The 10,358-nt window shown below is 51.1% G+C and overlaps 1 protein-coding gene across 1 annotated transcript; it reads left to right on the top strand.

Moving 5' to 3' along the window:
- Positions 1-244: 244 nt before the first annotated feature.
- LOC117964079 (ficolin-2-like) lies at positions 245-7,127 on the top strand. The gene is made up of 6 exons (XM_059000512.1): positions 245-1,048; positions 2,638-2,718; positions 3,009-3,053; positions 4,321-4,475; positions 5,591-5,853; positions 6,135-7,127. The coding sequence occupies exons 1-6, from the start codon at positions 613-615 to the stop codon at positions 6,463-6,465; spliced, it is 1,311 nt and encodes a 436-aa protein (XP_058856495.1). The 5' UTR covers positions 245-612; the 3' UTR covers positions 6,466-7,127.
- Positions 7,128-10,358: the final 3,231 nt, after the last annotated feature.

The raw sequence follows: 10,358 nt of genomic DNA, 5'->3' as shown, positions 1-10,358 counted from the left end.
ACAGATATATAGCTAAACAGTATGATTAGGAGTATGAGAAAGGGAGGATCTGAGAGAGAGAGAGATCAGAGGAATGGGAGAGAGAGAGAGAGAGAGAGAGGGAGGGGGAGGGGGGAGAGAATGGGAGAGAGTGAGTGGGGGGTAGGAAAGAGGGAGACAGTCAGGGAGGGGGGGGAGCTCCAGACACTCAGGGGAGTTAACCCCTCAGTCATTCAATCAGGGAGCGAGCGAGAGAGTGGGAGAGTGAGCGAGCCTGTCTCTGTGTCTCTGTGTCTCTGTGTCTCTCTCCGTGTGTCTGTGCACAGGCAGGCTGGGAGGGGACGGGGTCAGGTTTATCACACGCTGCGGATCAGAGAGAGACAACCTTTATCTGGACTGCACCACACAGCCTTCTTCAAGAGGAGCCGATCAGTCACAGTGAGCAGAGCCAGCTTTGCTGTATAGCCTTGTCCATTAACAGCCTAGCAGTGAGAGGGAGCACAGTTAGGCAGGCACTGCCTGTAAGAGACAGTTCACAGGAACTGAACTGCACAGGCCAGCACTCGGAGTAACAGTCTGGGAGTCTGAAGGTGAAGGATTCAAACACCCCTCGCCTTTCCTGTGAAGGACACGATGCTGCTATGGACAGCCGTCCTCCTGTCCCGTCTCCTGCTGGCCTGCGCTGGACAGAGCCCGCCTCTGGAGGACTGCGGGGGACCATCCTGCCATGAGAGGCTGGTTGCGAAGCCCCCCGAGGTGGGCTGTCAGGGCTCAGGGACGGGGGGCTGCAGGGCTCGGGTGCTCGCCCCTCCTGACACCCCCGTACAGTTGCTGCCAGACCCCCAGGAGCTGAGACAGACCCAGTGGGAGGAGAGGGACAGGCAGGGGAGGCCCCGCAGTCTCTGGGAGCGCGTGGAGCTGCTGGAGGGCAGTGTCTCAGCCCTGCAGAGCCTGGTTCAGGGGCTGGGAGAGGAGGAGGGGAGGCTGGACACTCTGCTGGCTCTTGCTGTGCTGGGGGAGTGTGACCTGGACTGTCGCAGCCAGGCTGTGAAGCACATCTCCCAGATGGGTGAGTAGAGGGGATATAATACAGCACACACAGAGGCAAACGTAGCAGTGCGTCTCCCAGTGTAACCTTTATGAAAGTTGACCATGTGTAATAAAGCATAGCGGAAGCATGGCAGAAGCGTAGCAAAGTGTACTGAAGCATAATGAAAGCATGCTAAAGCATAGATAACCATTATAAAGCACAAAGGTACCGACCAGGGTAAACAAAGGTAAAAGGACTGTGCAAATTTATCGTGGTACATTTTAGTAAGGGAACCGGCTACCACGCACACTGCAAAAATATTGCCCTATTTGTGTTTGCACAGCACCGTGCAGGGGGAGGGGGAGCACAGTGCAGTGCAGGGGGAGCACAATGCAGTGCAGGGGGAGCACAGCGCAGTGCAGGGGGAGCACAGCACAGTGAAGGGGGAGCACAATGCAGTGCAGGGGGAGCACAGCGCAGTGCAGGGGGAGCACAGCACAGTGAAGGGGGAGCACAATGCAGTGCAGGGGGAGCACAGCGCAGTGCAGGGGGAGCACAGCGCAGTGCAGGGGGAGCACAGCACAGTGAAGGGGGAGCACAATGCAGTGCAGGGGAGCACAGCGCAGTGCAGGGGGAGCACAGCACAGTGAAGGGGGAGCACAATGCAGTGCAGGGGGAGCACAGCGCAGTGCAGGGGGAGCACAGCACAGTGAAGGGGGAGCACAATGCAGTGCAGGGGAGCACAGCGCAGTGCAGGGGGAGCACAGCACAGTGAAGGGGGAGCACAATGCAGTGCAGGGGGAGCACAGCGCAGTGCAGGGGGAGCACAGCACAGTGAAGGGGGAGCACAATGCAGTGCAGGGGGAGCACAGCGCAGTGCAGAGGGAGCACAGCGCAGTGCAGGGGGAGCACAGCGCAGTGCAGGGGGAGCACAGCGCAGTGAAGGGGGAGCACAATGCAGTGCAGGGGGAGCACAGCGCAGTGCAGGGGGAGCACAGCGCAGTGCAGGGGGAGCACAGCGCAGTGAAGGGGGAGCACAATGCAGTGCAGGGGGAGCACAGCACAGTGCAGGGGGAGCACAGCACAGTGAAGGGGGAGCACAATGCAGTGCAGGGGGAGCACAGCGCAGTGCAGGGGGAGCACAGCGCAGTGCAGGGGGAGCACAGCGCAGTGAAGGGGGAGCACAGCGCAGTGCAGGGGGAGCACAGCACAGTGCAGGGGGAGCACAGCACAGTGAAGGGGGAGCACAATGCAGTGCAGGGGGAGCACAGCACAGTGCACATACACTGACACAGCACTGTCCTCCAATCAGGGTGCTATTGTGATTAGAAACCTGAGAACACTGGCTTTGTTTGCTGAAAATGACCTTAAAATGTCAGCTCCGACAAGCTCTTAATAAGCGTCCAGAAAAAGTTGCCTGAACGCTGCCTGCGTTGCTGTCTTTGCACTGAACGCTGCCTGCGTTGCTGTCTTTGCACTGAACACTGCCTGCGTTGCTGTCTTTGCACTGAACGCTGCCTGCGTTGCTGTCTTTGCACTGAACGCTGCCTGCGTTGCTGTCTTTGCACGGAACGCTGCCTGCGTTGCTGTCTTTGCACTGAAAGCTGCCTGCGTTGCTGTCTTTGCAGGGGGGCGTCAGGGGACGAGTCTGACAGCGAGGGAGGACCTGCTGCAGCTGCTGAGGGGGGCGGGGCTCACAGGAACCCCAGGTGAGAGGGAGCAGCACAGACTGCCATACTCCGACTGCTCCTCTGAATTCTACCTTCACAGGGTCATGTCTGTTAATTAAAAGTGCAGAAGGGTTGTGTCAGTTGGAATCTGACACAAGGTTAGTTCATGAAATGATTACATAGTGCTGTGTCTGCACTTGTTGGGTTAACACACGCAATATATGAGTTCATACCTGTATGCTTCTTCAAGAGCAGCCGAGCAGAAACAGTCACCTGTGCTTCAGTGGAGCACAGTTAACATGTGCTTCTGTTTCGTTCTTTACCCTCAGATACATTGAGAGAGCACAAGTCAGACGGGGCGACCTCACAGATAGGTGAGTGCCATGCTGTGCCACTGCTGGGACCTCACACAGTTACACAGACACAGATCCACACTGTGATGGTGGGACAGAGTCTACTGTATGTTATAAAGACATTTCAGAGGGCTGGATCGCATCAATATCAGGGTCTAGTGCTGTATATTATAAAGGCATTGCAGAGGGCTGTATCGCATCAATATCAGGGTCTAGTGCTGTATATTATAAAGACATTTCAGAGGGCTGGATCGCATCAATATCAGGGTCTACTGTATATTATAAAGACATTTCAGAGGGCTGGATCACATCAGTATCAGGGTCTAATGTATATTCTCAAGGGATTAGTCCACAGTGAATGGAGTCTCTGCTGTGGGCCAGAACAGAGAAAGGTGAACTATGTATTACTGCAGGAGAGAGAAAGGGAGAGGAGGGAGGAGGAGAGAGGGAGAGGAGGAGGGAGCGAGAGATTCGGAGATCAGGACAGGCCAGGCAGGCAATGTCCTCTGAGAGCCTCTAATTGAGGGGGAGGGTCGGAGATAAACGCTTGTTATCAGGAAGGGAAAGAGTCATAGAGTCCGAGTGCCTGCTAGTGTGTGTGTGTGTGTGTGCGTGCGCGCGTGTGCGTGTGTGTGTGCGTGCGCGCGCGTGTGTGTGCGTGCATGTGTGCGTGCGTGCGTGTGTGTGTGCGTGCGCGCGTGTGTGTGTGCATGTGTGTGCGCGTGTGTGTGTGTGTGTGTGCGTGCGCGCGCGTGTGTGTGCGTGTGTGTGTGTGTGGTGTGTGTGTGTGGTGTGTGTGTGTGGGGGGGGGGGGGGGCGTTAATGCGTCAGAGAGCGAGACTCTTTATCAGTCCCTCTCCCTCTCAGCGCTAATGGATCTGAGATTCCTGAGAGGTATTTCACAGACAGGGTGTTCTCCTATGATCACGGCAACAGTGTGAACGACAGATACGGATAGGATAGGAACTGCTCCTGCCTGGAATAAAAATACTTTTCCTCAAAGACATTGAGAAAGGGTCAAAACTTTGTATTTTGTATTACTGCACCCCTTGAACAAGTCTGCAGAGTAGTTTTGCAGTTTCACCCCAGTGCTTTTCCCATGGTTATACTTTATTCCACTCAGCCCTGCTTTTACTATGGGACACTTTTATAAGGGGTTCATGTTTTTAATAGTTAACTGGCATTCTCGTGATGGGTGTGATTAGCTGGCATTGCTGTCAAAGTCCAGTGGGGTTCGTTACGTGTCTAATGCAGTTCTCAATTGTCATGTGTGTTGTTTATTTCGCAGTGGAGTCTGCAGTGGGGGAGGGAGAGGAGGAGGAGGAGGAGGAAGAGGAGGAGGGGAGCCAGTACCCCCGAGACTGCGCTGAAATCTACAAGCAAGGGATCCAGGAGAATGGCATCTACACCATCCAGCCAACCCCAGACAAACAGCCCTTCGAGGTAATACAGCCTCCCACCACCAGGGGGAAGCACTCACTGTGAACCCTCTTCAGTCTCTTTACCGTCTGGTAGTTGAGTGTAAGGGCTACTCGACACACAAGGAAATGTCCAATAATGAAGGCTCTTTATTACGATTAGAAACTTTTATCGATATGTGAAATATTTGAATTTTTAGCGATTTATTTCCCTTTTCGACGTTTCTATCTGCTTATGTTCTGCAGTGATGATTAGTGTGTGAACGTTTCTAATGTGTGTTTCTAAGTGTTTGGTGGCTGCCTCTATTCAAGCTGAGAGTGTGTTTGTCACTCACTCTTCACTGCATCAAACCCGCGAGCGAAGTACACCCTCAACTCCATTAGAGGTCGCCACCGAACACTTAGAACCACATTAAACATATTAAGACATTAAATCTAAATTTTAAAAAAAAACAGACACAAAGCTGATAGCATTGTACTGAATCTGTTTATGTAGATCTTGTTGTGGTTTAAACATTCAGAATGCTTTGTCATTGACAGTCTGAGTGCAGATCTACAGGTTCCAATGGGGATGTGATAAAACTCGCTGCAGGTTTTTTTACACTGGTCTTCCTCTCTGGTTAATCCCCTCTCCCCTCCCCTCTCCCCAGGTGTTCTGTGACATGCTGATAGCAGGGTCTTCCTCTCTAGTTAATCCCCTCTCCCCTCCCCTCTCCCCAGGCGTCCTGTGACATGCTGATGGCAGGGTCTTCCTCTCTAGTTAATCCCCTCTCCCCTCCCCTCTCCCCAGGCATCCTGTGACATGCTGATGGCAGGGTCTTCCTCTCTGGTTAATCCCCTCTCCCCTCCCCTCTCCCCAGGCGTCCTGTGACATGCTGATGGCAGGGTCTTCCTCTCTGGTTAATCCCCTCTCCCCTCCCCTCTCCCCAGGCGTCCTGTGACATGCTGATGGCAGGGTCTTCCTCTCTGGTTAATCCCTTCTCCCCTCCCCTCTCCCCAGGCGTCCTGTGACATGCTGATGGCAGGGTCTTCCTCTCTGGTTAATCCCCTCTCCCCTCCCCTCTCCCCAGGCGTCCTGTGACATGCTGATGGCAGGGTCTTCCTCTCTGGTTAATCCCCTCTACCCTCCCCTCTCCCCAGGCGTCCTGTGACATGCTGACAGCGGGTGGGGGTTGGACGGTGTTCCAGCGACGGCAGGATGGCTCGGTGGATTTTAACCGCACGTGGCAGGAGTACCGGCAGGGCTTTGGGCCGCTGCAGGGAGAGCACTGGCTGGGGAACGAGGCCCTGCACTCCCTCACACGGGCCGGGCACAGCCTGTTGCGCATCGAGCTCCAGGACTGGTATGGGGTGCAGCGCCACGCCACCTACAGGAGATTCCGTGTCGCGCATGAGACTCACAGGTTCACTGTCTATATAGCTATGTATATATCTGTCTGTCTGTCTATCTATCTATCTATCTGTATATCTATCAACTACACCTTCCCCTGCATGATACTGAACTTCAAAAAACTCAATTGCAGGATAAATGGTAGCAAATAACATTCAACATTTATTTAACAGCTTGTCTTGCGTGTTACTGTATAATAATGATAATAATAATAATAAGTATCGCCAGTTGTTTTTAGCTGTCTTTCCAGCGTTAAATAACCCAATGCGTTCTCTTCCCCCCTCCCTCTCTCAGGTATCGCCTGACCGCGCGGGAGTACACGGGGGATGCCGGCAATGCCCTGAGCTACAGTAAGCACTACAACCACGACGGGCGTCCGTTCAGCACCGCGGACAGCGACAATGACAGCTACCCCTCGGGGAGCTGCGGCTCATACTACGGGGCCGGCTGGTGGTTCGACTCCTGCCTGGCAGCCAACCTGAACGGGCGCTACCACCGGGGGCGCTACAGCGGCCTCACCGACGGCATCTACTGGGGCACCTGGTACATCCTGACAGACCGCAGGAGCCGACAGAAATACTCCTTCAAGAGGGTGGAGATGAAGACGAGACCAGTCGACTTCTGACTCTTCAGCGCCCGCGAAACGCTCAAGAGAGCCGGGATTTCCTCCGCAGATTCTGAAAGCTTTCTCCACCACCCTGTCCATTTAAAAAAAAGGGTTCTACAGTACAGGCCAGTTTACAGCAGAGAGTATAGTGATATTCCATGTACCGGAGACCCCCTTTATCTGAATCTCCCCTTATCCCAGGCCTGGCTCATAGGAGCCCTTTCCCTGTCCGCAGGGCGCTTTGGATACAATGGGTTTTACTGCACTATACTGCCATGCGTTCTTGTACTCTTCTGAATGACATTTTACATTTTATTTATAATTATGATAAATAAAAACAAAACATGTTTTCCCACACCTAAGCGTTTCATTATTGTATTATGCCTTAAACAGTGATTGAGTGTTTTTGAAGTTGTGGATGATTTCCCCTGGTGAATAATCGCATGGTAGAATGTCGAGGGAGCACGGGATCCATTCTTTTAATTACAATCTCTAGTGCGAGTTTTATTATTTAACTACCTGTGGATCAGGGCTGGTCCTTCCACTCCTGGTCTTTGTTCCCACTCTGTTCTAAATGGTTGAATTTAACCAATGAAACCTCCATCCAGACCCTGAAGTGGTTATGTCGTGGTTAGGGCTCTGGACTCTTGACCAGAGGGTTGTGGGTTCTATCCCCAGTGGGGGACACTGCTGTTGTACCCTTGAGCAAGGTACTTTACCTAGATTGCTCCAGTAATAACCCAACTGTATAAATGGGTAATTGTATGTAAAAATAATGTGATATCTGTAAAATGTGAAATAATGTATAATGTGATATGTTGTAACAATTTTAAGTCGCCCTGGATAAGGGCGTCTGCTAAGAAATAAATAATAATAATAATAATGATCTCACTGTACCTGTTAAACCTGGAGTGGAGTGGCCCTCCAGGGCTGGGATTGGACACCCTGCTCTAGAGTGATATATTGTACAGGAACGCCCCATTGAAGCCCATTGTAAGAGACAGAGCCCCTGTCTGGGACCATGTGAAGACACGACTGCCCAGCAGAATAGAGGCACCTCTCAGAGCCCTGACAGTCAGCAGACCACAGCCTCACATTCCACTGCATTCCTCGGGCTCCCACAGCACAGGCACTCAAAATAACAAGCCTGTTCCTGGGAGTCTGTTGGTACTTTCTGTTCCAATGCAAACTAAAAAGGCTCCTCTTAACTTCGAATGGCGGCGACTCGCTTTCTTTTTTTAGTTTTTTTAGTTTTTTTAACAAGGTGCGAGCCGCTATAAATACCGAGGGCAGAGAGCTGGCGCCCTGGTGTGAACATGAGCGGGCCTGTGATCGGGGCAGACAGGCTGGCCGGGGGGGGGCTGGCACCCCTGAGAGAGAGACACATTGTGAAACCAGCCAGTCCTCTAAACCTGGCAGCGCTCCTTCACACAAATATTTTGCAGCCCTGTTTAAATGTTTAAACGCTCCAGTGTGTGTGTGTGTCAACAAGACAGGATCAAAGAGACAAGGCACTGTTATTTTTATAGCACTCTCCTGACACTTTACATGATATTTTTAGTGCTGTTGCATTAACGTATTGTCATCTATATATATATATATAGGAACATGTGTCTATCTGTGAAGAGGCACTGTATTTCATTTCTGGTTTCTGTTCACAGAGAGGTGCACAGCGGTGTTGCAAATAAACGATCACAGAAACTTCTGTGCAGGTACCAAAAGAACCAGAGTTCAATAAGGAACCCGAATCCGATAATCCGAGCCACTTCACAGAGGATCCCAATTAGAATCAGCAGCTCACCATGTAATCTTCTTACCCTAAGTGTAGGTGTGTGGACTAAACACCCTTCAAAAAACACCAAGCGTCGTGATTTAACAAGAAATACACACATACATACTGTACATACACAAATACAGCCCTTCAAAAAACACCAAGCGTGGTCATTTAACAATAAATACATTAATATATTTTGTGAAGTTTCAAAATATACGTGATACAATTATTGCAACAATTGATGTCATGATTAATCAATTATTTGATATTTCAGATTACTGTGGCATCCTTATTGGCAAACCCTGGGCTGGCTGGAGAGACCACAATGCATGTGTGACCAGCAGCAGCGATTGGGACTGACAGTGTCGCTTTTCATTTCCCTGCAGCATCAGTGCTCCTGAATGCCCAGCTTGTACAGTTCAGAAAGGTAATACATCGTGTAGAGTTTGTAATGGAGAAGAGAGGAGAATGTGTGAACTCCGATCTCCAACAACGTATTTATAGATCATCCACTGTCACAGCAATCCCTCCACTGGCTCGTCGATTGAGTTTGCATTTCCTCCTGACAAGAAAAACAAACAGAGAGAAAAAACAAACGCCTAACCCTGAAATCTGCCCGATCTGCCCCTTCCCTCGGACCTGCAGATTCCTCACCAGTGAGAGCCTGTCATCCACTCAGACTGTCATCCTCTCAGCCTGTCATCCGATCAGCCTGTCATCCTCTCAGCCTGTCATCCGATCAGCCTGTCATCCGATCAGCCTGTCATCCTCTCAGCCTGTCATCCGCTCAGCCTGTCATCCGCTCAGCCTGTCATCCGTTCAGCCTGTCATCCGCTCAGCCTGTCATCCTCTCAGCCTGTCATCCTCTCAGCCTGTCATCCGCTCAGCCTGTCATCCGTTCAGCCTGTCATCCGCTCAGCCTGTCATCCTCTCAGCCTGTCATCCGCTCAGCCTGTCATCCGCTCAGCCTGTCATCCGTTCAGCCTGTCATCCGCTCAGCATGACAGTCTAGGCTGGAGCTCTCTGCACAGAGCTGAGAAACATCAATTAGAGGAGATGGGTGAAGAGCAGCAAGCTGTTTAAACTGAGACCTGGAGTGAAGGAATTCAGAGAATTAGAGAGGAGGCGCTTTTACGGCTTGTTGTGTTGTGTCTGTGTGTGTGTTTACGGGACACATGTTGGCTGACAAACAGGGTTCTTATGAGAAAAAGCTAGAGAGAAAAGCTTTTGCATGGCGATGTGAGAGGATAATCTCCTTGGCTGTTGTTTCAGGGGGTGGAGGGTTAGGGTTCGGGTTAGTCTGCATTCCCATAAGCTGTGCAAACGCTGTGTTCAAGTATTCCAAAGCCAGTGTGAGCAGCACAGTTACCCCCAGCTCTGACCAGCTGTGTTTCAGTAACACACTGGGAAAGAGTCTGATTATTGTATTGTGTGACATGGGGGTCAGAATTGAAACATTTAACAAAAACAAATCAGCCCTCACCCATATAAAACAATGCAGGAGGCAGGACCATGAAACACACACTGCAGTCAAAACCAGACAAGGGGCCACCTCAGATACAGCCTTCAGCAGCCACTGAGCTGCCAGCCCCTCAGGGATATTTCTGCTTTGTATCAAATATCCATGAAGGTTCATCAGATTTATCGGGCAAGCGGTTCCCAAGTTATTATCTCAGATCTCTCAGCCGCACCGCGTGCACAGGAAGGTTCGGGGAGTTTAGATAAAGCAACTTAATCACATTGCAGCACCCAGTGTCAAGGTCTAAGGTGTGTACAAAGACCAGCACCATGTCACTGGAAGGGTTAAGTGCATCATCATCATCAGCCAGCACCAGAGTGCCCTCTGCTGGTAGAGCAATAGAACTGCACAGCACAGCCACAGGTGTCGATTTCCATCTGGGCCCTTCAGATTGGAAAGTCAGCTACAGCTGTGCACAGCCCCCTCTGCTGGTACAGTGATAGTATTGCAGCACTCTACAACAAATGTTTAAATAGAACTTTTTTTTAAAAAGCATGCTAAATATTAGTTGTATTTGTGTGAATGACCTTGATTAAAAACTTTGTTTTCTATGTTTATTTGGCAGATGTGTGTGTGAACTACGCATCAGCTTACAATCACGTCTCGCCCGAAAGACGG

The sequence above is a fragment of the Acipenser ruthenus genome, chromosome 25 (genome assembly GCF_902713425.1).
Source record: "Acipenser ruthenus chromosome 25, fAciRut3.2 maternal haplotype, whole genome shotgun sequence".
Lineage (NCBI taxonomy): Eukaryota > Metazoa > Chordata > Actinopteri > Acipenseriformes > Acipenseridae > Acipenser > Acipenser ruthenus.
This window is presented reverse-complemented; position numbering and strand designations above follow the sequence as displayed.

Bases quoted from the DNA above. Each gene is read 5' to 3' on its own strand.
- LOC117964079 (XM_059000512.1), top strand. From the start codon at position 613: ATGCTGCTATGGACAGCCGTCCTCCTGTCCCGTCTCCTGCTGGCCTGC. The intron at 1,049-2,637 runs GTGAGTAGAGGG...CTGTCTTTGCAG, and splicing joins GAAGCACATCTCCCAGATGG to GGGGGCGTCAGGGGACGAGT. The intron at 2,719-3,008 runs GTGAGAGGGAGC...CTTTACCCTCAG, and splicing joins GGGGCTCACAGGAACCCCAG to ATACATTGAGAGAGCACAAG.